At 48.3% G+C, this 27,978-nt stretch overlaps 1 protein-coding gene across 2 annotated transcripts in view; it reads left to right on the top strand.

Moving 5' to 3' along the window:
* VPS37D (VPS37D subunit of ESCRT-I) overlaps positions 1-27,164 on the top strand; it is a 326,648-nt gene extending 299,484 nt beyond the window's left edge. For both annotated transcript variants that reach the window (XM_069614792.1, XM_069614793.1), the window contains one exon: positions 25,862-27,164. In XM_069614792.1, the coding sequence (XP_069470893.1) occupies positions 25,862-26,365 (504 nt within the window). In that variant the 3' untranslated portion in view covers positions 26,366-27,164. The remainder of the gene's footprint in view (positions 1-25,861) is intronic.
* Positions 27,165-27,978: the final 814 nt, after the last annotated feature.

Below are 27,978 nucleotides of genomic sequence, written 5' to 3'. Positions count from 1 at the left end.
TACTAACTGCTCTCCTGACAGCATTGTCCTCAACCTCTGATTCTCAACCCCAAAATATGTCCTCTAACATGATGACTACCAACACTCGTATCCTAACCAAACTGATCAACACTTACCATGCACCCAACCCTCCGAGAACTAACATTCCATGCAACCTTATGCATAGGAACTCTAAATTATGCTCTAGACTATCAAAATTAATCGACCTGCCTGTCAGCCGATCAACCACACCTGCCCAACATGGCAACAAACCAAATATTACCTTTAAGAAAATGAATCCGATTAACTCAAATGCCACCTTCAATGCGAACGGCAGAATGATAAAACTTAATAAACAGCCTAACAAAATGGTTCATACCAACAGCAAGGCCACGCCCACTACGTCCCTAGTTACTACTGCTCCACTACTCAAAGAAGCTCTCATTAACGCTTGGTCACTAGTAGCCCATGCCACAGAAATTGGCGACCTGAAACAAACAGAAAACTATGACTTCTTAGCCATTACCGAATCCTGGCTACATCAAGCAATAGGTCCAGCCCTGTTGCTTGCTGTACCAGCTAACTACACTATATTTAGAGAAGAAAGAGACGACTGCCGGGGAGGAGGCTTAGCTTTCATACCCAAATCGAGTTTAGCATTAAGAATAGCAGCATGTCACCTCTTGCATGTCACCTCTTGCGAATCCCTTACACTCAAGCTACCTATATCAGAGATTCAAACTATCACTATATAGCTTATATGTAGACCACCAGGCCCCATTAGCTCCTTCGAGGAGGACCTCTCTATGATCCTATCGGATAACTTAAAAAGAGCAACACAGGCACTCCTACTAGGAGACATGAACCTGGGCTTCAATGACCCTAAAGACGCACAAGCTACATCCATTGCCAATGTCCTACCAGAGCTGGGCTTCTCCCAAAAAGTAGCACACCCAACCCACCAGAAGGGCAGAACGCTTGACTGGGTGGCTGACCATAACTGTAACACTACCATCACCTCTGTGTGCTCACAGGTATGGACTGACCACTCGCTCATAGCCTTCACCCTAGATGCCAAAATCAATTTGTCTCGCAACAACCCCATAGCACCTCCCATGCTAACCAGGCATAAAAATAAATCACTACTGACAAACTTCTACCGCTAATACTCCACACACTAAACTTACTACCAGATACGCTAGAGCCATCCACTTTAGTCAACAAATTCAATAAAGTCATGACAGAAGCCATTGCCACCATTGCTCAATTTGAAATTGAGCAATAGTAAACCTAGAGCGCACCTGATATGTGGTTTACACCACAACTAAACCTACTAAGGAAGGAAAAATGAAAAATTGAAACCATCTGGAGACTAGCACCATCTGAGGTGAACAAAACTAATCTCATCAACATCTCCACTGAATACAAATCCGAAATAAAGCGGTTTAAAAAAATAGAAAGTTTCGACAACAGGATACTGCAAGCTAAATCAGGCACGAAGGAACTTTTTGCAATACTGAAAGAACTGGAAAACCCCACCCCTGTACCAGACAACTGTGTTAAAGACAAGACATGGTGCTCTGACATAGATAATGCACTTAACGATAAAATTGCTACCCTCCAAAGCAAAATATCTAAAAAAAAAAAGATTAAATATACCCACATCAACCCCACAAACTGAGAATCCACAGACTGCTCTACCAATCCAGAACAACAATTAAAATTTTATAGTCTCCATGCTGGAGTTTGAAAAAAATAATACTCTCACTTAAACCTTCCAATTGCAGAGGAGATAAATGCCCAGCCCAACTCGTAAAAAACGCAGCGAGGGACTTCTCCTTTCATCTCCAAGCTCATTGTGTCATTCACCTCAGGTACTATCCCGAGTAACCTCAAGGATTCTTGGTTCCTCCCTCTCCTCAAGAAACAATCACGACGGTGCCATTCCTCCTAAAGATACTAGATAGGGTGGCTTACCTACAAATTCAGGAATTCCTGGAGCAGAACCAACTCCTTGGCACCTGACAATCAGGTTTCAGACCACAACATGGGACTGAAACAGGACTCATCGACCTTAAGACCCAGGTTGACGAGCTGAGAGACCAAGGAAGATGTGCTTTACTACTTCTTCTGGATCTGTCAGCTGCGTTTGACTTGGTGGATCACAAGGTACTCAGCAACCATCTAGAGTCAGCAGCCCACTTTTCGCAACAAGCTATAGCTTGGATTGAATCTTTCCTAAGTGCAAGAACTATGAGAGTTTTCTCTACTTCGGCAGCAGCTGATCCCATTCCCATCACTTGATCTGGTCTGTCTCTGCGTCACCTACACTAACTATGCAGATGACACCCAGATTCTCATCCCACTTACAGGAGATTATAATCAGGATTTGGCCTTGGTGAATAGAATATACCTCATCATCCTGGAATGCACTCCATGGTCTGCCTGAATGATCACAAAACGGAACTCATCATTCTTGGGACCTCACCTAACATTAACAAACTTGGACATAACTACACCTCATTTGATATTGATAGTAACACGATCAAGGTTGCCACAGAGGTAAAAACCTTAGGTTTTTACCTCTACTCCAGCCTCACTTTGGGGAAACAGGTGAATGCTATGGCATCATCCACAGCTTACACATGTAAGCTGATCAGATCGGCCAAACCTTTCCTCTCAACCAGCAGTTGCATCACATTGGCAAGAGCACTTGTGTTGTCCAAACTGGATTACTGCAACGCCTTATACCTTGGGTCCAACAAATACATCACCAAGAAAATTCAATTACTTCAAAATAACCCCCTGAGAGCAGCGATTGGAATGACTAAAAGACAACATATCTCAACAGCAAGGAGACAGGCGAACTGGCTCTCCACCACAGACACAATTAGACTAAAAACGGCCTCACTTACATTCAAATGCTTGAACAATGCAGCGCCTCGATACCTGACAGAGAGGTTCAACAGAAGACTCACGCTCCGACCTACTAGAGCGCCCTACACTAACTGTCTGACAGTCCCCTCCGTCAAACAAATGACAATTGGTGGCAATAGTTTCCTTGTTAAAGCCGCCCAACTTTGGAATGCTTTCCCACCCACACTCAGGGCGGAACAAACTTACTATCAATTTAGACTTAATGTCATCAACTGGTTTAAAGCCAATGATCTTTAACTTAGACTTGGTGCCTCCTCTACACTTCCCTTTCTAAAGAAACATACTAACTCTAATGTACGGTCTCACCTACATTTAAATAAGCAGTATCATACCTGCACTTGACACCTTTCGCGATGTATCACCTCTATGACCACCACTGTAACCCACATTGTACCTTTGTATTGTACCTTTTGTATTATATGTACCTTATTTGTAACTAACTATGCACATGCTGTATCTCATCTGTAACATTGTAAACTGAAAATGTCCTTGTTTTTGCACACTGATACCTTCGGGTCTGGTGCGCGTTACAAACAATAAAACAAACAAACAAAACAAACATCTAGAGGCGATACCCCAGATAAATCTGGGAAGCACAGAAGCTGGGAGTCCTCAACCCCAGCTGTGGAAACTCCTCGAGAGCAATCTATTCCCTCGAGTCGAGAGAATGCCTCCGTGACTTACAAGAAATTGTCGTCATCGATGCCAAAAGAAGGCCATACGGCAAGCCCGAAGAGTGCGTCATCAGTGCCAAAATCAAAGAAAAGACTATTGACGCCTCGAGTGTCGACCTCCTCGACGCCGTATACCACAATTACCTCGACGTTATTGTCGAAAACCTTGACGTTTGTGTCGAAGCCATCAACGATTTCGGGGAAACCTTTGAAGCCGCTGACGCCAACATCGACGATTTTGACATTGTCAGCTCCCATTATGACCTCCATAGCGCCGCCTTCTTCTTTTGAGCGGATTTACACTCCTCAACCTCGGTCAGAGTATTTTAAGACTCTTTCCTTGATTTATGAGGATGCTGAACACTCATCTACCGAGGAAAGACCATTTGGTCTAGAGTATGGTACACCTTCTTTTCCAGAGGAACTAGTATCAGAAGAGTCTTGAATAAAGAACCTACAGGACTCCCTACATGAGGCAAGTTGCATTGACACTTCCCCTAAAGTTGCATTTGGTAAAGCAGATCCAGGGGATCATGCTGAAGGTAACTATAGACTACTCATGACTAGAATGATGGAGTACATGGGATGGTCCAGGCCCACACCTGTTTTTGAACAGGATGACTTAACGGTCATACTGGATAAAGGACCACAGGAAGACCCTATTGTCCCATTTCATAGGGCTCTGCAGAGGAGGGTAGCTTCCAACTGGGAAACACCCGAGGTTGTCCCAGCAGTCAATAAGAGGCTAACAGCCAAATACAGAGCTTCATCTTCTGATCCACTGTACCTTTTGAAAACATCTGACATCAGAAAGCCTGGTAGTACAGGCAGCTACCTCTTCTGGCAAACAAAATGCCTATCCCACAATACCACAAGACCGGGATGACAAAAAATACAATGCCATGGCCAAGAAGGTTTTCGCAGCTGGTAGTATGGCGTTCAAGTCTGCTAATGCGACGTGCACGCTGGCGAAGTTTACCCACACCCTTTGGGACTGTATTTTCGATTGCAGCTGACCACATCCCCCAAAGGGGAGGGACGGTTTCTTGAACATTGTCAAGGATCGGAAGGACGCTATGTGTGAATCCCTCCAGACCGGTCTCGACTCTGTTGACGGCATCAGCAGAGCCATGGCGGCTAGGACGGTAATCCGCAGATTTGCTTGCTTGCAGAAGTCAGGATTTGCCCCAGACATTCAGTCCAGACTTCTCAACATGCCCTTGGACGGCACACATTTATTTGGGAGCAAAGCTGATGAAAGTTTGGAGAAGCTGCAGACTCCCAAGGCGGCAGCCAAATCCCTTGGAGCTGCAATAAGGCAAACTCCAAACCGCCCCACAGCTGCGACCTGGAGTGGTAGGTCCTTTCACTATTATTCTGCATTCGGAAAAGGCAGAGGACAGCCAGCTCAAAGAGGTCAGAGACGATTCCCCCGTGGTGGACGGGGTAGAGATACTAAGACCGCAACAGCAGGGTCTGCTTTACCCTCAGCCTCTGAGTCAGCTGCTCCAGAACCTCTCTGAGGTCTTACATCACAAAACAGCAGTAGGAGGCAGGTTATCACAGCATCTGATAGAATGGCAGGCTATTACTTCAGATGCTTGGGCATTGGAAACAGTTGCCCAAGGTTATTGCCTTCCTTTCTTGCTAAAACCTCAGTCATCCACCGGGAGACAACTCTTTGAAAATTCCAGATCCGCTCCTTGTGCAGGGGATTTTAACCGTGCTGAAGAAAGGTGCTATAGACCCAGTACCTGTAGCAGAGAGGGACAAGGGTTGGTACTCCCCTTATTTTCTAATTCCAAAGAAGGACGGAGGAGTGAGTCCCATCTAGGATTTAAGAGACAAGTTCCAGATGGTAACCCTTTCTCAGATCCTTCAGGCCCTCCAGCTTCAGGCATGGTTGGTATCATTGGACCTCCAGGATGCTTACTTACCATCACACGTACAGGCAGTACCTGAGGTTCGCCATTGGCAACTCTCACTATCCTTTTTGGGTTCTGCCATTTGGGCTAACCTCCGCCCTGAGGGATTTTCACCAAGCTAATGGCGGTAGTGGCAGCGAGTCTCAGGAGAGGGGGGATTCACGTCTATCCTTACCTGGACGACTGGTTGATCAGGGCCAGTTCCAAAGAACAAGCCCTGGATCACCTCAGCTATACTTGCCACTCCCTCCACAGGCTGGGCTTCTCCCTCAACTTCAAGAAGTCCCGAATGATACCTTCTCAAAAACTCCAATTCATCGTAGCAGTCCTGGATGCTTCCATGGGAAAAGCCTCGCCACCAAAGGTGAGGGCTCAAAAATTCCAGAATGCCCAATATCTTCCGGCCTTTGATTTTCTGAGGTTGCTCGTTCTCTTGGCATCCTGCATTTTTATGGTGCCAGAAGTCCTTCAAGAGATCTTCACCCTTTGGGGAACCCCTCAAGTGGATCTGTTTGTTACCGGTGCCAACCGTAAGTGCGAACTATTCTGCTCAAGGGAATTTCCCCCGAGAGGAGCTCTGGGAGACGCGTTTGTGATGGACTGGGAATTTCCACTCTTGTATGCGTTTCCTCCAGTCCCAGTCATTCCTCACGTAATAAGGAGGTTGAGAAGGTTCAGGAAATCCATGATCCTAATTGCCCCGGATTGAGATGATCCTGAACTTGTTTGGGAGTATGCGCCCTGATCAGCCAATCATCCAGGTAGGGGTAGATGCAAGTCCCCCCCCCCCCTCTTCTGAGACTCGCTGCCACTACCGCCATCAGTTTGGTGAAAATCCTCGGGCGGAGGTTAGCCCGAATGGCAGAACTCGAAATTGAAAGAGTGACCATCTTGAACTTATCCTTCCTGAAGAACTCGTACAAGTGTCTCAAGTCCAAGATGGGTCTCAGCCCTCCGTCCTTTAAGGGTATTGGGAAATAAGGGCAACAGCATCCCTTGTTCCTCTCCACTACAGGCACCAGCTCTATGGCGCCTTTCTCTAGCAAGGTTAAAATTTCCTGCCCAAGGAGCGGATCTGGAATCCTCAGAGTTTCTCCCCGGTGGGTTGCTCTGAGGTCTCTGCATGATAGGAAGGCGGTGACCATGGGCTATGGTTTCCAATGCCCATGCATCTGAAGTAATGTCTTGCCATTCTTCTAGATGCTGATAGTCTTCCCCCCACTGGTGAGTTGTGACTCAAGACCTCAGAGAGGTTTTGAGGCAGCTGATGCAGTGGCAGATAGTAAAGATGCCCCTGCTTGAGCTGGCCTTGCACCTCTCCCTCGTCCACCATGAGGGAACTTTTTTTGACCTCTGACAAGCCATTCCTCTCACTCTTCCAACTGAGGAGTAGTTGCGAAAAGATCTACCCCTCCAAAGTTGTCCACTAGGGCGAAAAGGTTGAGGCTGCCTAATGGTGGCAACTAAAGATTTGTCTGCCGCCTTTGAGGTGTGCAACTTCAAGGCTCTCATCAGCTTTGTTGCCAAAAAGGTGAGACCCGTCAAAGGGCATGCTGAGGAGTCTGGATTGCACATCCGGGTTAATCCCCGACTTCCTGAAACACGCAAATCTGTGTATACCGGTGCTAGTAGCCATGGCTCCTCTGCAGAATCCAGACCTGACTGAAGAGACTCACACATGGCTTCTTTGCCATCTCTAATTATGGCTAAGCACCCGTCTTTCATCCCCCTCGGGCATGTGCTCTGCCGCCATTGAAATGGAGTCCCATAGAGTAAATGTAAATTTTGCAAGGGCACATGTGAAGTTGGCTGATTTGAGCGCCATGCTCCCTGCAGAATATAGCTTCCTTGCCCATCCATCTACTCTTTTGTTGTCCCTAGCTTGAGGGGATGGTAGAGTACGCTGCTTGCTTAGAAGTTGTGGTAGCTGCCTGTACCTGGAGTGGGGTGTTTAGACAGGCTGTCGGGGTCACTACTGGAAGGGCTGTACTTCTTGGTCAAATTTTTATTGATAGCTGGATTGGTTTCTAGCGTCTCCCAATTCTCTGTCACCCTTTTTTGCAAAGCAATGTGACATGGTAATATAGGATCTGACGCAGGACCCTTATCCAGAATGTCTGTAAGATCATCCTGTTCAAATGGTAATAGAGGCCTACTGCACCCCATATATTCCACGACCTTGGACATGAGCTGTCTATATGACGCATCAGCATGCTCCCCAGCCTCTGGTCTTCCAAACTCTAGCTCAGGTGAGTTGTCCACCCCACTGGCCGTCTGCAGATTGTCATCAAGGTCTTTCAACCTTGATTCCTCAGAAATAAAACTTTCTGGCACAATTGACGTACAAAACTGGAGGCCAAATGGTGCATCAATGTCTGAGGGTTCATGCGCCTCATATATGGAGGTGAAGGACCTAAAATAGCCCTTCCTTGGCAAAGGCACACAAGTCTCTTCAGGCATCAAGGGTTTAATGAATAATGGATTTGACGCTGGAGGGGTCATCAAAACTGTTTTGATGGGCGCCCGAAGTCGATGGCGCAGCTGGCAATGATGGCGTTGATGCCTTTGGCTTCAAAGATGACGTTGATGTCGAGGGTTTGGCTGGTGTCAAAGGCGCAGCCGGCGTCGACTACCTCGACTTATGCTTATGCTTACGGCTCAACTGATCCTTCAATGACACGTCATTAGATCAAGGCCTCAACGGCCCCCGATCAGGCCTTCGTCCCGGGCTCGAGGGCATGCCGGATTTAGGTTGAACCCTTTCCTTCCCGGCTCATTTGGAAGGCGCCGTAGGAGCATGGCTTGGGGGTTTTTGCTTCTCAAATATTTTTAGCATCTCTGCTGTATAAGCCTCCCATTCGGCAAGAGTGGATTTTTTTGTGGGGCAAGATACCCTCTCAGGGGAAGTGTCTGAAGATGTCGAAGAAGGTGACTTATGGTGCCTCTTTTTGGACTTCTTCGACGATGACTCGTCGGTCGAAGGTTTTTTGGTCAGGGTATATTTGGGGTTTCGAGCTACCACCAATTTCCCCTTTCGCTCTTTCAAGGCCTTTCCTGTCATCGACTGGCACTTGGAGCCGTCCGAGATCTCATGCTCCACCCCGAGACATCATAAACATATACGGTGTGGGTCGTTCAATGACATTTTTGAACCACGATCTCAACACTTCTTGAACCCGGTCTTCGGCGTAGTCGGTGTCAACGAAGAAGACATACTCGTTTGAAGTAATGAAGTGTGCCGTATTTCTCAAAGCGACATAGCATTTGTGAAAAAACAGAACTGAAGCCAACGGGCGCTGCGTGTGCTATATATGCCTTCGATCATCATCCTCGAGACGGAGGCTCTCGAGGGACATTGGGTCAACGCCATTGACGCTCTGCGCCTTCTGCCGAAAAAGACATTCTGGAGCTGGATATCGAATATCAAAGATGAGGAATAGGTGGGGGGGGACAATCCATTTGAAATGTTACTGATGGGCCTTGCCCACATCCATTAGGGTCCCAGACCCGATGTGTGTTAGCGCGGCTTCCCCTCTTTCATTTGGGTACCAGACCCTGTTGCTCTCCCTCTGCATGGTTTCCTTCTCTCTTGTACCTAGTGTCCACTTGGTCAGACCTGGTATACTTTCTTGCCAGGCTCTATCCCACATTGGTGTATTCCTCCTATTGACTTCAGCTTGAGTCCTCTCTGTTATCTCTATGCAATCTTTTGGATATTTTTCTTTGCTTTACAAAGTTCTTTTCACTCTGTGAAACACTGCTTTTATCCTCCATGGTAGATTTGTGAGATTTACCAAGTTCGTATCAATTACAATGGCCCTCATTACGACCCTGGCGGAATTCGGAAAACGATGGCGGAAATGCAATACCGCCATCGAATAGCGCTCGGTGCGACTATGACCCGTCACCGCAAAGTACGAAGCCATTAGCGACACCGTAGTGAACGCCAACGCTAACTGCACCAAGCACGCGCGCGCGCGCCATGCCAAACCGTAAACACCACCATGGCGCAAGGGTACGCCAATTCCGACCCTAGCGGACATGTACCTAACGCCATCAAGCATGGCGGAATGTACCATTCCGCCATGGTGAGAAGTACGGCATCGCGAATCAACCGTAAACGACCCCACTGAGTGCCTGTACACCGCTCCCTGCCCACAAAGTACAACTCCCCGTAGGTGCAATGAAGTCACAATGCAACCAGTGAAATGTACAAGTCACCCATGCATGCCAACGAACAAATGAAACACAAGAGGGGCCAATGGGAGCTGCAGGGCACAGATGGCACGAATACAGAAGCCATCCCAATGGACATGACCACAGTCCCCCACCAACGCACGCAAACACAGGCACCTGTGACCAGCAATATTCCGAAAATCACATCATTCCACCAGTCCACCTGGCTGACCGGCATCTGTTACACAAAACCCAATCCCCCGCCCCTGAGCATGACAACATTCAAACAGTCATATTGGCAGCCCCCATCCCTGACCTCACGGGCTTCGTAGGCAAACGCGCCCAGTACAGTACCACGCAACTAAACTCCGAAGCTGGAACCCAATGCAGATCTCCTCACAATACATCGCTCCCCAAATAGGAATATGCCACATCACTTGCAAAGAAGAACGCTACACGGGCCAAATCAGAATAGAAATTTAATGCACAACAAAATCACCAAGCCCATACAGCCATCAGGCCATGAACTCCAAAACACATTTCACCATTGTGGGCTGCATCCGCAAGAAATGACCAGCCACTACTTGTGTGACGCCCTGTTCCATCATGGTACACAGAGCCACATTCACGTACGAAAAGGCAACATGGAAGCGCACAGAACCGCAGGGCCGTCCCAATGGGGAGGCACTAGTCCAGCTGAAAGGCCGAAATGTTGCTCCGAGCCACCAGTACTGCGTAAGGGCATGTGGCCCATTGGCGATCGTCCCATAAGATCGTAATGCTGCTCCACTGATTAACACGAAGCAGCAGGTGTCGGGAGTAAAACCCATCTGCAGGAGTGGCAAAGGGGGAGGAGATACCTGTCAACCAAAAGAAAAGAAAAAGAACAGAATGGCCATCAGAACTACATTCCAACAACTCACTTCAATGATCACACTAAATCCACAGCCATATGCATGCTAGCCCACTCCAAAGGTTCATCACCACCCAAAAACCACTTGCGACTCATAACTATCTATATCGAGGTGTAAACACCATCACAAACGAGTGTACCTGTGCATGCGTCTGTCAAAACAGAATCCATCAGATGGGATTGGTAACGTGCATGGACACAAGTGTCTGAGGGCGCGTCGAGACAGGGAGGGCTCAACAAGGCCAGATAGACGATGGTCCCACTATGGCAGCCCTGCATCACATAGCGTAGGGGAGGCGGATAGATCCCAAGAAGCCCTGTACATGGCAAACTCTGTATCAAATCACCTGCCCATGCATCCATTCATCATTCCCTCATCCCGGGATTAAAACGCCTGAATATTTACTCACATAACATTAGAAATATCCATTGAGTCTGTGCGTTATGCAGCCTGCAAAATCCACAGTGCCCCAGCCCGTAATTCCAGTGTAGTGAAGTAACATGTATTTGGGAACGTCCGGCCTCATCGCCCACGTCGCCATTGCGCATCCCAAACCATTCATATCAATCATTGCATCCTCGCCATGGCCCCTGTCCCAAGGACATTGAACAATAGTACGTTATATTTGCAGTCAGACCTGTGGGCATTTCCTCGCCGCTAGCTGAAAACCGAAAGCGCCGCCCTTCGAATTCCTCATTTGCAACATCACGTCGAAGAGGCATCTGTGGCCGTTTGAAATCACTAATTAATCCATCGAGTGCGGCTGTGTGTGAAAATGGCAACTGCCTTCACCCACAAATGGGACGCCCCGCCCGTCGTTGCAACTCGGTACAGTGATGCATGAGGGTCCACCGTTACTCGAGTACTACGTTCCACTGACCCTTCACAAGTCTGTTCGCGACTGCACAGATAGAATGTGAAACAATGGGACCACAGCAGAATGAACATATCAACCAATGTTACACGGCCATCGGGTACAAATACATGATTGCAATAGCAAGATGCCATTCCCCGAATTGCAGCGTTGTGTGCGGGACGTGCTCGGCCAAAGGGGAGAGCAGTTTGCACAGGTGGAATGAATCACCACAGGTGGAGGCCATACAGCCTGAAAACACATAAATTGCACACCCAGTCTCCTCCCACAACCACACCGAAATGCTACCGGCAGGACTCGCGATGTTGGCCCTGGGGGACATGATAGCACTGCAAGTACTCCAACTCCAAGAAGAAGACGAACACCAACTACAACCGGCCGCACGGAGGAGACGCAGGAGGAGGAGGAGGGCAAGGCAGGGCCAGCAAGGGCCGCCAGCACAGCCACTACCACCACGCAGGCAGCCCGCAATCCCACGCCTCCGAGCACATCCGTTCAACCTCACTGATGAGCAGATCCACACCCTCTACCGTCTGGACCGGGACACCATAGCCGCCATTGTGGACATGACACAGGCTGACCTTGTCAGCATGATAGATAGCCCAACCGCCATCCCACCCCTACTGAAGGTGGTGTCTGTACTCCACTTCCTGGCCACAGGCACCTACCAGCACACAGTCGGACAGTTGCATGGCATTTCTCAGCCACTGTTCTCACGGACACTATTGCAAGTGCTCGATGCCCTCCTGCAGCACGCAGACGACTACATCTCCCTACCACGCTCGGAGCAGGAAATTACCAACACAAAAGTGGGATTCCATGCACTTGCCGGCATACCGGGTTGCATTGGTGCCATCGACTGCACCCATGTGGAATTGGTCGTCCCACATGCCATGGAGGCCCAGTACCGCAACCGAAAACAATTTCATTCTCTGAATGTACAAATGGTGTGTGACTCCAACAGGATCATTACACATTGTTGTGCCAGATTCCCTGGATCAACCCATGATTCTATGGTCTTGAGGAACTCTACAATACCAGGCTACATGGAGCGACACGCAGGGAACAGATCCTGGCTACTCGGTGAGTCACATTACATGCATGATAATGTGGGGTATGTGATTCGGCAATGACCTGGCAGGAAGGGGGGGGGGGTGTGCGTACGTAGCAATGGCATTCCACATCATACGTTTATCGTCCACATACAGGTGATGCTGGATATCCACTGAAGAGATGGCTCCTCACACCAGTCCGGAACCCACGGGACCAGCATGAGGAGGACTACAACCATGCCCACTCACGTACCCGTGTAGTCATTGAACAGGCATTCGGCCTACTGAAGGGTCGTTTCCGCTGCCTCAGCAGGTCTGGCGGGGCACTCCTGTACCGCCATGAGAAGGTTGCAAAGATGGTGATGGCATGTGTCATGCTCCACAACATGTGCGTACGTAGAAATGTGCCCATGCCCCCTGACGCAGAACTGCAAGCACCTGATGATGGTCATGATGAGGGTGGGGATGTGGCAGCACCTCAAGGAGTCTGCGAGGCACCGGAGGGCCGTGACATTCGTCAGCATCTCATTGATGTATGCTTCTAGCACTCACGCCTGGTGGCTGATACATGGACACGGGACTCGTGGCACTGTGTGTGTCTGGGACATGCACAATATGGACTGTACGCCTATGATGGCCTAGTACACAAAGATCAATGTCCACACATCTCATTGGTTGATCGTGCACTGTTTATGGCATATGTGATATCATGTAGTACACCCTATCGACCCGCCACCCAAGTGAGCCCAACACACCCCCTCCACCCTCCTACCTCCCCCCCGAACACCAGTGTCCAAAGATGCTCATTGTCAGTGGGCAGTCGCTATTGCAAGCCCCCTCTGCGGGTATCAGGGGCACCCCTGCCTGTGGAGCGCAGGTTCCTCCCAGATCTACGTTGGGGGCTGCCCTGGACGGAACTTGCAACGGATGATGTCTCTGCCTGCTCACGTCCATGCATGTCCCTAAGGGTTTGCGAGAGCTCAGTGAGCACACGGCGCACTGCGGCAAGTTCGGCACATATGTCCTTGGACGTCGCATGCAGTTCCCCCCTCAGGCTCTCGGTGCTTCTCTCCATTTGGACTCCCAGGCTCTCGGTGCTACTCTCCATTTGTGCCCTTAGTGTCTCTGTACCTCTCTCCATTTCTGCCCTAAGTGTCTCAGTTGATGTTTCTATGTCTGCCTTAGTGTCCCCACATTCATCGGCATGGTCCTTGAGGAGCGTGGCCAGTTGCTGCTGTTGCACGATTAACTGGTCGAGGGACTGTTGCCTCTGCTGGGCCATGGCCATTTGCGGGGGTGTCACAGAGGGGCTGTTGTCCTCATGTTGCCTTGCCACAGGGCTTGTGGGGGATGGCCAGTCGTCGTCTTGTGGGTGCCCCTGCGTGGTATCCTCATGTTGTACGGGATGGGACAGACAGGGGGATTGGGACAGGTCATGGATGGATCTGACTTCGACATCCCCGTCTTCTGTGTCGGAGCATGCTGCCATCAATGGGGTGTCACCTATGGTGCTGCTGCCACCAGAGGCAGTGCCTTCTGTGGCATCCGTTGGGGGGACCTGTGGTGGTGGTGGTGTGGGCATGCTGGCTGCTGGGGTGCCTGTTGATGTTCCCTCCTCTGTGCTGCCACCTGATTTGTGCTGCTGCCGTGTCTTGATGCGTGCAGCTGAGGTGGAGGGTCTTTGGCCGTTGGTCTTGGCCCTCTTTGCAGGTGTGCTGGTAGGGGTGTCCTGATGCTCGTCGTTTGGATCGGACCCTGTGGTGGAGTAAAGGAGGGCGAGGGTTATTGATGGGTCTGTGGGAATTGGAATGGCATTGTATCACATGCATTGGGGTGGTACCTGAGGGTGATTTGGGTCGGGGCCTTGGAGGTGCTTTCATTTGTGTGTGGAGTGAGGGTGCAGTTGTTTGGCAGCCTGCAGTTAGGGTGTGCCTGCTGCACGTGTAGTGCGTGTTTTAGGGGTTTTTAATTATTTATGTATTTATTGTGGGTTTTAACGTGCGCTATCAGGCCGATGTGTGTGGACGTTCTCCTGGACATGTGTTTCTGTTGCACTATGTGGACACATGGTACTTCACATGGATGGACTTTGTGGATTTGGCATTGTTTTATTTGGCCCACCTACCTGAATCTTCGGATGTCTGCACTCCTTTCTCCATCCCTCCGACTCCCTCTATGCTCTCCATTCCGATGGTGGAGGCACAGATTTCTTCCCAGGGGGTCAACTTGATGGGTGATTCAGGACCTCTCCCGGTGGCTGTGGCAATGTTGCGGTTGGCAGAGAGTATGCTGCGGACGCGTATCCGCAGGTCGTCCCATCGCTTTCGGCATTGCTGTGGGGTGCGGGGTGCGGTCCCCACCGCACTTACCCGCTGTGCCACCAGAGCCCATATGGCCTTCTTGTTTGCAAGTGCCGTCCTGGTCATTTGCGTGCAGAAGACGACGGCAGCATTCTCCTGGAGGGTCTATATTAGCACGGTGAGTTCCTCACGGGAGAAGTGGACCTGCCGCTTGCGGTCGCACGCTTTCTTCGCTACTTTTCCCATTTTTCTTGGTTTCGCTAGGGTGGATGACGGGTTGGGGTGTGTCTCAGGGTAGTGTTTTTAGTGGTTGTGTGGTTTTAGTGGTTTTATAGGTGTACGGCGGGATGTTTCCCGTTCCGGGCCCATGTTTTAACTTCCGTTTCCGTATATTTCCGGTCACCGTACTTTCCGGTAGGCGCACACTGCGGTGTCCGCTGTGATGGGTGGCGGTATTGCACCTAGGGCGCCGTACGGCGGCGGTGTGGGCCGTTTTGGGGTCATTTCCGCCATCGCGGACTTTGCACTTCCGCCATGCCGTGGTGCTCGTGCCCGATGGGTCGGAATGGGCCGCACTTTGCTCCTTCGTGCAATGGCGGAAACGCTATTTACGCTGTGGCGGTCCGGTCAGTCACTTTCCGCCAGGGTCGTAATGAGGGCCAATGCCTCTTGTATCCCCTTGGGCTTGTTTGCATGGTATGTGTTGGTTTTCAGCTTTTCCAGCTCCCTTAATACCTTAGCCACCAGTCCGACCCTTTGCCTACCGTTGGGAAGCCTTTGGCGGTCTCTGGTCTTTTCCGCGTTGTCAAAGCGGAGCTTGCTGCTTTGATCTCCTTGCCGTTCGGCAGCTCCGGATCCTTTTTCTGACCTCCAGCTGCTTGCGTCCTTCTTCCTGTTCTGCTCCTACCAGCCAGCCTGCTTTTCTTCCTGCCGCTAGTCGGATACAGTTTCTCTGGACTCTCTGGTCCTCTCGACTCTCTGCGTCCCAGCTCTTTGCCTTCGGGTCCCTGCCACGGAGCAAGAGTCTCCCTGAGTGTTGCTCAAGGGCTGGCTCGACCTCGAAATGAGTCCTTCTTCCCTTTTTACTCTTGGAATGGTCTATTGATGGCTAGACTTTGTATGCTGGTTTTGCAGTAGGTCTGTGCCTCCTGTTCAATCTTCTACGTCTCAGTCGTTTTTGGCCTCTTGCTCGGATAAGTCTCCCTCTTCCTCGACTAAGTCCTGTCAAGGACACTTTCTACTTTACTATAACAAATAGTGGTGTGGGGGACCAAACGGGTCTGAAGCTGGGGTGAGAGAAGTGGGACACCAAAGGGATGAATGGGTACCACATTCTCCCAGGGACATCCACATTAGTCCCATGAAAGAATCCCCACCTCATGGGATTGACCCGCTGAGCACCACTTCCAGGGGGAATCTCATGTAGCATCCTCACCTCCCTGGCCCTGAGGGAAGGTGCCCCCCCCATGGAAGAATTGACGATACGCTGGGATTCGTCACACAGCAAAAAGGTCATGCTAGGCTAAACCTTTCACATCTGACAGTTGACATCTGAGACCTTTGCCTCATTATTCTGCTGTATTGCTGGACATCTAGAATGTAGACAATTGTTTTTTTAAGAAATATGCTACAGCTCTTTCATTCTGAACATTGTTCGGATTCTGCACCCAGTGTATCTGCTCAACACACAAATGGCAAGGTTTTCAGCTAGGATGAGGCAATATGGTATTGAAACCCAAATGTTAATTTTGACCTTGGTAGAGTTCAGTCTAATTATTTTAATACAGAATTGTTTTGGTGCCGAAAACAAATAGGTATTTGTATTCCCAGTATGACATGCATTACTCACCGTAATAGCATTTCCGATGATTGTATCTTCTTAGATTCACATGCTGTGCATATAGTCCGACATCTAGTGGTAATTGCAGAGTATTGCATCTTTCTTTCGAAGATCGAAAGGGGACGTTGACATGGGCGTGACTAACAATATCCCTAACATGACGTGTAGTGTACCCAAAATACCTCAGGCGTCGGGGTCCCTCCGATTGTGTTTTTTCTGCTGTGAGGGAGCCTTATAGTCAGTGTGAGTGAGTAGAGAAGAAAGAAGGTGTAAGATGTCTATATTCCTTCTACTCCATGAGGGGAGGAAGGGTGGGCGTATGTGAATCCAAGCAGATACAATCATCAGAAGTGCTATTACAGTGAGTAATGCATGTCTTCTGATGCTTGGTAATCTGCTTAGAATCACATGCTGTGCATGGACTAGCAAGCAATACCCAGAGATGGTGGTGGGCTGTGAGAAGGAACAGTAGCAAAGAGATATCTTGGCACCGGTTGTCCCACCTGAGAATCAGACCTAGAGTGTGTATCTAGGCAGTAGTGTTGTGTAAAGGTGTGTACAGAACTCCAGGTTGCTGCTTTACAAATGGACTCGAGGTACATTTGCAATGTATGCTATGGTAGCCCCTATGCCCCGAGTAGAGTGCGCTCTAGGTGTGAAAGGCAGATCTCTCTTGGCAAGAGTGTAGCACAGTGTGATGCAGTTTACGATCCACTTTGAAATAGGTGATTTAGAGACAAGGTCCCCTTCTCTGCCAGCTGCGACTGAAATGAAAAACTGGTTTGTCTTTCTTGGTGGTGTTGTCTTTTCCCGATAACAGATCACCGCTCTCCTCACATCTAGTGTGTGGAGGCTTCTTTCTGCCACGTCAGTGGAGTTCTGGAAAAAGGTGGGTACTTCTAAGGACTGGTTCACATGGAACTTTGAAATAAATGTAGGCACAAAACGTGGGTGATTGCGCTGGACAACCTTATCCTTGTGAATCGTAACAAATGGGTCTTGAACTGAAAGGGCTTGCAGTTCGCTAACTCTCCTTATTGATGTGATCGCCACTAAGAAGGCGGTCTTGTAGGTGAAGAACAAAGCACACAAGTGAATAGGTTCAAGAACACTATTGCTCATACACACGAAATCCCACAATTTTTTGTGTAAACTCTGCTGTTTCTTCAATGAGACAATACTCCTAGAGGTTATATCGTAGAGAAAAAAAATCTCTCAGACACAATTATTTGAGGGAGTTGGAGGTGCCCGAACTCTGTGACTCCCTTGACCACTGCAGAGACTGAACGAGGGCTGCTGAGACAACCACTAGATCGTCCCATTGTCCGCTGCCATTGGCTCAAGAGCCACTCTTGCATAGGGCGCATGCGCAAACGTACGTGTGGAACTAGGTAGATGCAGGAGGCCATCATCCATAACAGTGGCATGGCTTTCCGCACAGTCACCTCGTGACTGGCTACATAGTGAGGGATCTGGAACAGCATGTTTTGAACCCTCTCATTGGAGGGAAGACGAGGCCGTCTTTGGTCCGAATTAGAGCCCCCAGAAACTGTTTGACTTGGCATGGGACTAGACTGGACTTTTTCTCGTTTATCGAGAACCCCAAGTAGAAGAGATCATCTACTGTCTTCTGGGTATTTGTTAGGCATGTTCCGTACGAATCCCCTGTTATTAGCCAATCGTCGAGGTAAGAGTAGACTGGGATGGAATGCCTGGGCAGCTGAGCAGCTACTACCGCCAGTACCTTCGTGAACACCCGTGGAGGTGAGGCAATTCCAAAGGGAAGAACCTTGAACTGATAGTATGTGTCCTCTATCATGAACCTTACGTACTTTCTGTGTGCTGGCAACATTGAAATATGAAAGTATGCATCTTTCATATCCAGTGTGGCCATGTTACCCCCCTGCAACAGCAGTGGGATTACTTCCTGCAATTCTGTAATTCGAAATATTTGCGGTTTGACATATTTGTTTGCTGGGCGCATGTCTAACACAGGGCGCATGGTGAAATCCTTTTTGGGTACTAGGAAGTGCACTGAATAAATACCTTAGTTCACCTGGTGAATGGGGACTTCTACGGCGCCCTTTTCTAGAAGGATCTGCACTTCTTCCAGCAGTATTTGCAAGTGTGCTGGTGATGGGCATCTGCTCTTTGGTGGGTGATATCGAGGTGGACGGTGGAACTTGATACAATAACCGTGGGTGACGTTCTTGAGCACCCACTGGTCTGATGTGGGCCCCTCCCATGCGTGAATGAATGATAACAACCATCGCCCGACAGGGGAGGTATGGGAGGGGACTCGAACTGGCGAGTCATTTTGATGTGGAGGCCAGCGAGCCTCTTGGGGTGAGTTTCTGCCTCTACACTTGCCTCTGCGCTGCCCTCTTTTCTGATGCTGGCTGTGGCTGATGAACCTTGTCCGGAGGACCATGGGGTGCCTCCACCACCATATTGGCCATGGGGAGATCAGGAGAAGGACTGACTTCGAAAGGAACAGCGAGAGTTTGAACCTCCCCGCTGTTGGGAAGGCTTGGCTTTAATCTGGTTGAGCGATTTCAGCATCTCATGTTCTTTTTAAAAAAAATGTTAGCCGTCTTCAAGTCGGACAGCCTTACCAAATAAGTTTGACTCCTCTACGGGTTTATTTATTACGGGGCCTGAGTTTCTGGCTTGAAGCCTGAATTTTTCAGCCAGGTGTGTCTCTTGAGGAGAGTTCCTTGTGCAGAGTGTGTCCCATAGTTTCAGCAGCGTCTAGTGTGTTCTTTAAAACATTATGGGTCCCCTGTCTACTCTCAGAAACAACCGCCAGCAAGCGTGATTTCGTGGGTTCAGGGACCTCTTGCAGGCCTTCTTGGAGCAGGCCCCATTGTACGTCGCTGTAACTAGCGAGAAGGGTCGTATTATTCGTGATTCTGGTTGAATAGGTCACAGATGTGGTAACACGTTTGCCCTTATTCTGGTGGTTGTAACAACCAGAGAGTCTGGTGTGGCATGACCTTGAATATACATATATCGGGTCAGATGGAGAGGGGCTAAACAGTTTCTGTTGACCGCCCTTGTGAGGGAAGGAGACAATGAAGGAGAGAGGCATTACTTTATGGAGTTGAGCAGAGGAAAAGCCTGATTAGTGGGAGGCGTTTTCTTTGAGAATGTCCTCAATGAAGTCAGAGTCCTGGACAGCCTCCTGGGCAGCGATCTCAAAGTGATCTGCGCTCTCTTTAGGAGGGCATTAAATATCATTTGATCATCTATTGGGGAGCGATGACTGCCTTTGTTGAGGTGAAGGTGGGTCTAGACAAATAATGTCGGCTATGAGTGGGTGAGAGCCAACGTCCCTGATCTGCTGGCTGATCTTGTTCCTAGTCTGGGTCCTGGTCAGCTGTGTCCTGATGAAAAGGATTGTTCTTATGTTTTTTATGGTTCTGAATACTCAATCACCTCCTCTTGATGGAATTGTGACTGAATTGGAAGATTCTGCAGCTTTGGTGGAATGGAGCAATAGTCCTCCTCCCTAGGTCTCTTGGGAGTAATGTATTTCTCTGAGAGGTCTATGAATTGGGATGTCTTTTCCATATAATTCTCAAACCTCTGCCTAGTCCACAGGAATGAAGCAGAGGGGCTGGAGGAGGGAAAGGCTGTTCAGAAGGGGGTGATTTACCTGATAAAGCCCTAGAAAGGCGCTTGGGGCCTTCAGAGTACTCCTCTCGGCGAGAGGGGGTGCTTCTGGGCTGTTCCGCTGCCGAAATAATAGCCGCAAGACTCTTGCGTTTTTTCACCAGCTGAGTGCTGAGTTTTGACGCGCATGAAGGCGTCGTCGCGGTTGCCAACTTTGCTGAAGCCTTAGGTGCGAGCGTGCCCTTGGACGACGTGTCGGTAGCCGTGTGCTTTTTTTTATGGGGATGCCCTTGTCGCGATCCCAGTCGCATGCCGAGAAGACGGTTGCGGGGAGAGCGCTGGACCGCGAGGCGAGGTTCCGCAGGCACAGTCGAGGATTTCAGCAGGCCTGTTGGCGTTTGGTGCTTTTTTGATGTGTATGTCAAGGAGGCCTTGGGGGTTCTGTGTTTTGCCTTGAGTGGTGTGTGTGTGCACTTGTCACAGGGTGTAAACGCCCCATAACAGTTCTGGTGGCCTGTCTGTCGTGGACGGGCAACTGGGAACCAGAAGGTACCACCGAAAAGGTCTATGGCTTCCAGGTCGGAGCCATGGCTGCTGTTGGAGTCTTCGTCATCTGAAGCGACAGCGCCAACGGGGGAACAACTTTCGGCCTGCATTGCGTAGGCTGCCCACCTCTTTGTCAGCCTATCCCTTAACGTCTTGGGACGAAAGAGTTTGCAGGACTTGGTCATGAGGAGAACACTTATTGCAACGGCAATGGGTGTCTTTTCAGGGGAATTTTCTGTCCATGGCAGAGGTAGACGGCAGCCAAACCAAAGAGGGAAAGAGCAGGGAAAAGGAAATGCATTCTCGAAAAAGAATCAACCCAGGGCCCCATACTCCCTACTGTAAGGGCCTGGCCGGAGGGCCGAGGCCACGCGGTCGACAGATGTCGATCAATGCACCAGTCGCCGAACAGCAGTGGATGTCTTCAGCATAGGAGTCAACGAAGTAGTCGTCGAAAAGAAGTAGTGAAGACTAGACAACCAACAGTTGTGGGACAAAGAAGTAAGCAATGAGCAATATCAACTCTTGGCAAGCTCTGCATAAAAAACAATCTGAGGGACCTCGACGAGTGAGGGATTTTTGGGTACACTACATGTCGCGTTAGGGATAGTGTTAGTCACGCCCATGTCGACGTCCCCTTTCGATCTTTGAAAGAAAGATGCAATACTATGCAATTTGCACTAATGTCGGACTATATGCGCAGCATGTGATTCTAAGCAAATTAACAAGCATCAGAAATTATGGTAATTATGGTTATGTTATGTGTGCTAGATCAGTAAAGTGTACAACCATCGCCCCAGAATCTTTGCTGTAATTTATAGGAAGTTGGTAAATGCACAGATTTCATTCAAATTCATAATCGTACCTATGACCTGGTAGAGAGACCATACTGAACTTGTAACTAACCTGGCAGATCAAAGTGCATCTAAAAAACAATAGCCTTTAGCTGATAAATGTGTGTGATGCCCCAGCTAAAGACCACTATCATAACCCAATGATTGTGCCCTCGAGTGTTATCCCTAACCAATTTTCACCATATCTGCCTATCTGAATATAATCAACCAAATTGTCAGAGTTGAGCAGCACAAGCAGCAGTGGGGAGGAAGAAAGGGCTCCATGGTTCCAACTTTGGCTGCAAGAGAAAACGGTAACAAGGAGTTCAAGGGATAAGCAAGATAACAGTTTAGCCAGTGTGTACATGTACCTGTGGTGAAAAAGCAGAGTAGGAAAACCCGAAAGAGAAAACAAACTTATCTTACACTGCGTCATATAGAGGAAAGCGGGAACTGCTGATGCACGGACTGAAAGTAAGTTCAAGTCCTCCACATGGAATCTGAGCATTTCAAGGAAAACAAAATCCCAAGTCTGAGAGTTGAGATTCACTTCCATAGGGAAGGAAAAAAAGGGTTTGCAGCCCTAAATCCATAAAGAAATGGAGGAAAGGCAGGGAAATACCAGAGGTTGGAAAGGACGACGAGCTGATGTTAAGGCTAGAGGGAGACAAATCTTCCTCTAGATAATAATACCAGGATACCATAAATTTCATTGCAACAGGGAGTTATACCATGAGTCTGGTCCAGGGACGCTGGGGAAACATCAGGACAAAACGGGAAAGGCACATTCCAGGGACAGTCCAAATCAGCAGCCAAATGTATAGGTTAACAAACCAGGGAGTGGAGTGTGGAAAGGCACAATCCACACAGCATACGATTCAGTATCTGAGAGCAGTTTGAAACAAGGAGGGGAACAGAAGGGGAAGGAGCACAGGATCAAGGAAGGAAGAGGTAAACCTACGTCTACAGAACAGAATCCAAAGCAAATAGGAAACTCGCCTACAACCAAGGAGGTCAAGAACAGTGAGGTACCGGCACGCCACATAGCATGACCACGCATGCCACACACACTGGGGCCATTGGGACTAGTCTCCTAGCTTTCAGTGTACTGGAGGATGATGGTGATATTGCAGGCACCAGTTCGCGTTTCCATATAAGGAATGCCTTACATTGGGCATTGGAGGGTAGTCCTACCACGACTGACTTTGCCCCCAGCCACAGAAGGATTCCAGGATTATATAATCTTAAGAAGAAAACCTTAGCCTTAAATTAAATCACCTAAACCACATGAGTACTTGATGTATGGCCCTCCAGATATTTTAGAGTACAACCCCAATTATCCTTAGACAGCGTAGTAAGTGGTGAAGGAAGAAGGCAGTTGTGAGCCATGATTCAATTACCACTAAAACTGACAGACATAAGGTTTCTCTAAAACTTAATTCATGAAGTCACATTAAAGTCACATCTACAACCTAGTATTTGGAAGTTGTGCATTAACTGTGACAAGACCGATCTTAGATCTAATCATAGTTTTGCCTAAATCGCTACTAAGATCTGACTGACTACAAGTTCATCAAAACATCCAAAACCCTTGATTGTATCTAAAAACAAACTGGCTTTCCAAAGGGACTCCGAACCATTTTGTGGGAACTCATCCAATTGGTATGGTCAAGGCAGGGCCAGACCGCTGTCCATTATCAGGAAAGAGTGTTTACTGCCAAACTAAAATCGTACCCACCCCTCAACTGAAAGGTTAGAGCAGGGGCCTGCAACCTGTAGGTCACCAGATGGTTTGCACTATAATTTGCATAATCGCTCACCATTGACTTTGCTGCTGGGGCTGATGGGAGTTGTAGTGCAAAACATCTGGCAGGCCAAAAGTTACAGAACCATGGGTTACAGCTTTGCCCCGTACAGGACTCTTGGTAACTGTTCTGAAATACTTGCAAACACTTCTGCTTAGCTCATATTCTGTTCACGCATTACACTGTCCTTCACATTCGACTCGCAAGTAGGCACCTTGCAATATTTAATGCAAAGTGATGCTGTATCAGTGTCTGCTTAACTGCTGTCAGGGCAGTACTGGACTGTACCCTTCTACTGGACTAGGACCCTCATGCACTGCTTGTACATAGTTGCTGGAACCATTCAGCTACTGTTTGCTCCTGCAGACTAAGTTCCATCTATTTCATTCTGCTTTGTTGCTGAAATTACCTTTTCTCAATTAGACTGCTGAGCTTAAAGTCTCAATGGTTCACACCTCAATTTGTATAATTCCAGGTTGTGCCTACATCCTTGGTTACAGCTTTAACTAAATGACATTTGTTTATTTGTTCATTTAGGGACTGTTCTTTGTCAGCCTGACAATGAGCAGGTAGATCTTTTGTAGTGTTATCCCATGCAATTGCCCAAACTCAAGTTAGCAGCAGTGTTCTTTTGATTACAGGAATCACTCCATTGTACTATTGACTACTTTATAAAAGATGTCTCTGTAAGCATGCTTTAGAAAAGCGTTAATAACTGAATGATCACTACAAAACAAAGCCTACTTTCTCTCCTCATTGACCTGGTATTCAAGCCATGGCATATAATGTCGCCTTGAAAGCGACTAGGGGAATGCAAGCCATGGTATACAATATCCCTTACAACGTGAATTGTTTTCAGCGTGTTTCTAAATTGCTACGGTACTTTTAGATGTAACCCCACTCAATATCTCTGCAAATGTAAGCAACTAATGACTGGTTGCCACCTGTAAACGGGAAAAACTGTTTACTTGCTGTGCTTTGCCGCTACAATTTGCATTCTTTTTTCTTCAAATGTGTCTGACTATGGCTGCATGTTCTCCCTTCTGGTGCTGCTTTGTGCCAGAAGATATTAGTGTCCATGTGTGCGAGCATCAACAGAGATGGCTTAAGAGTTCTGACCAACCTGGTGCAACGTGGGTTCAAGTAGTTAGCCAAGCCACCCGTGTTTTCAGGTACAGGCCTTACATCTAGTCTGGTACTTGGCCATATCAAAAAGATGGTTTATTTTTTCCTGTACTGGTGAGATCAAATCCAGCAGTGAACTCAATGACCTGTGCGACCTTTAGGCTCTGACCTAAAAATACATTGTTTTTTCTAGTTCTGAACGCCCGCTCCCTCTTCTTTCATTTATATTCAGCGATGGGATTGGCTATAGTTAGTTGCACTAACTACAAATCTACCATTAACCTAATGTATTATCTGAAAGATTGGAACTATGACAACGGTTACAAAAAAGGAGGAACCATAATAGTCTGTAACCACATGAAGGAGTTGCGCAGCATCATGCTCTATTGTGAGGGATGGCCAAAAGCTTTGAGGAGTGTTAGGGAGATTGGAGAGACGTTGCATGTTTTTATGAGTGAGGTAGGGCAGAGGTGGTGTGTGTAGGGAGGGCTGAGAGTGATGCAGTGTGTGGGGGTAAGGTGGTTATATGTGCAGTGGACCAAGGTGATATTTATATGGGTAGACTGGGTAGATATGTTCGCTGGGTGCATCTATCTGTCTCTATATGGAGTAGAACTAAATGTATGCGTGTGTATAGGTAGATGGGACTAAGATCTGCTGAGTCTTTATGATGTAATGTAGTAGCATTGCTAGTTATATTCGATGATTCAATAGTTTATTTGATTTGACGTACTATTTATAACGTACTGACAATCCATGCTTTTGGTCTTGCAGTGCCAATTCAGAAATGTTCTCATCAAGCAGTGGGCAGGGCCCGGCTCCATCTCAACATGTGATATCAGATGTGAAACCCATAGGAAACTGATTGGAGCCAGGAAAACATTAGTAACTGTGTGTGCCAACAGCAGAGTTGACGACATTTTCACTAGTACCTTGCCCCACAGGCAGCATGCATGACCCTGCCTTGCCTCCGTTTGCATCTGTGAGGTGGCAGCAGATTAGGTGAGAGGAAGTCTGGGGTGATTGGGCAGACTTTTGTAACTGGAAGTAAGCAATAGGAGCACGGACGAATGACTGAGGGCTTAAAGTACACAGAGCTGAGTAGTTTAAGGGCATTCATAAAGATGGGTTCCCTACCATGTTCATCAGGGTTGTGATATTGGCAGACTTTCATCTGGGTACTGCTGTATTATGTGTGTGATTCACTATACACTTTACTATTTTCTCCAATCTTAATGGCCCTTTTTCCTCTCTTTCTCTCGCCAGGAAAATCTGCAGAGCTTCATGGAAGGATCTCTGCCAATTGACACTTTCCTGGAAACATTTCAGAACAGTCGGCAGATCTCTCACCTTCGCAGGACGCAACTGGAAAAACTACAGGAAGTCCTGGAGAGAGAACCAGAGTCCCCAAGCCCTGAACAAGCAGAACTGCAAGGGCAGGAGTCTCGGAACATGACTGATAACAAACCACCAAGGGACCAAGGCCCAACGGCACCAAGGATGTGCCAGCTCCGATATGGACTCACGCCAGCCTTTCTTATCCCTGCCGGAGCTGTGGCACCTTTCCCTGTGCCTTCTGCCCCTCCGAACAGCAACCTTCCTCCCCTGGTTTCACTTCCGGGTCCACCTCAGGCTCCGGGGCACGGCCTTCCATATTCAGGACACCACTTGCGTCTGATTGGACACATCCCCCTCCTCAGCCCGCGGCCTTTCAGGATCCAGCAGCTTCATCACTCTCAACAACAGCGTCAGCAGCCACCAAAGCGATAGCGCATTACATCTGGCGGGGCTGAAGAGAGGATGAAGTCTGAGAGAGAGACAGACAAGGCCAGAAACAGTGGAAGGTCTGAAAGAGAGGCAGACTAAGCCTGAATAAGAGGTCTTAGGCCATGTATGCCTGAAAAGCAAGAGGTCTGAGAGGAAGAGGCAGGCTAGCTCAAAGAGAAGAACAGCTGAGACGGGAATTGCGGCTAGCCTGGAGGTAGGAAGGGATCTAAAAACGAGGTGCAGGCTAGGCCGGAAATAAGTGGGCCGAGATGCTGAGTATGCCAAAACAGTAGGAGACCAGACAGTTAGCGGCATGCTGAGCTAAAGGCAAGGAGAGTGTCTGAGATGGAAACTCAAGCTATGTTTGGATAGGCCATACAGGTGTCGACAAACTAGGTTGTAGCCAGAAATGGTCTGGGCGGGAGAGAGAGAGAGAGATGCTCTGCTGGATCTAGGTGAGGCCAGGGACAGAAAATACTTGAATAGGAGAGAAGAGGCAGAGAATTGGAGAGGAGGTGGAGAAAGATACTAAAGGGGAAACATACCGTTTTTTGTGAATTTTCAAGAGACGGATGAAAAATAAATATTTTGAGAGGACAAACGAATGAGTGGGATTGGAATGTGGAAAATAGGGTTGGGTGGCCAAACCTGGTGAGCGGGCACAGCTGAGAGCCGAGGACGGGCAAGAGTGACAACAGACAGTTTGTGGTTTTATATTTTTTTTACGCTAAGTTAAGTTTTGTAACGTCATTGATCTGATTTATGTGTAGCATGTTTTACAAATAAAACCTGTTTTTCCTTATGTCCGTTGTCGCTAGCTTGACCAATGACAGGTTAGTATTAACACTAACTGTAGTAACTATCAAACTTTGATCTCTGGCCTTCTCTCAATGGGAGCACATTCACTTCTATTAAACTCTCAGCCCTGAACTGTGGATGATACCTAACACTATAGATTAACACTTCAATTGCTACAACTGTGGCATTGAAACCTTTGTCTGACATGTGTATGCCTATTGCTCTGTTACCTTTGTTTATGACCTGTAGATGACATTTGCACTGACCTGGGATTCATAGCTGACTCATTGTAATCAAGTTAATCCCTGGCATGTTGAATTGAAACCTCTGGCCATGATCTTGGCAGATTTTTCTGACCCCATGTGAAGCCTAGGCACTTTGTTAGCAGGTTTCCCCTCTCCCAAGGTTATCTGAGCTTTGCATATTAGCACCCACCGCCAATCTGATGGTGACCTCTGGAATTGTGCCTTCATGCCTTGTTTCATCAGTGTTTTTTACCCGGGAGCAGCAGGGACAATGCATGCTTTCTTGCATGCTCCAATTTCTCCTAATTGCATCATCGACAACAGAGAGCCGAGACTTAAATTCTGTGACCCCATTCAGGGCAGAGCTCAAATATCCATTTTCCCACCGATGCAGCTCTTATCTACTTCACTCAGCACTCAATTACAGGACATAATTTGTGTGTCACCTAACCAAGTGCTGCATTTGAGAGAGAGTTCACGTTTTACTTGGTGTCTCATGAAGGGCAAGGCACCCACATCCTTTATCACATTCATGGAATTCTGGAGCAGAACAGACTGCCTTTTAAGCACAGT

Source organism: Ambystoma mexicanum, chromosome 9 (genome assembly GCF_040938575.1).
Source record: "Ambystoma mexicanum isolate Mex_15411 chromosome 9, UKY_AmexF1_1, whole genome shotgun sequence".
Classification (NCBI taxonomy): domain Eukaryota; kingdom Metazoa; phylum Chordata; class Amphibia; order Caudata; family Ambystomatidae; genus Ambystoma; species Ambystoma mexicanum.
The sequence above is the reverse complement of the archived record's forward strand: the minus strand, read 5'-3'. Positions and strand labels throughout refer to the sequence as shown.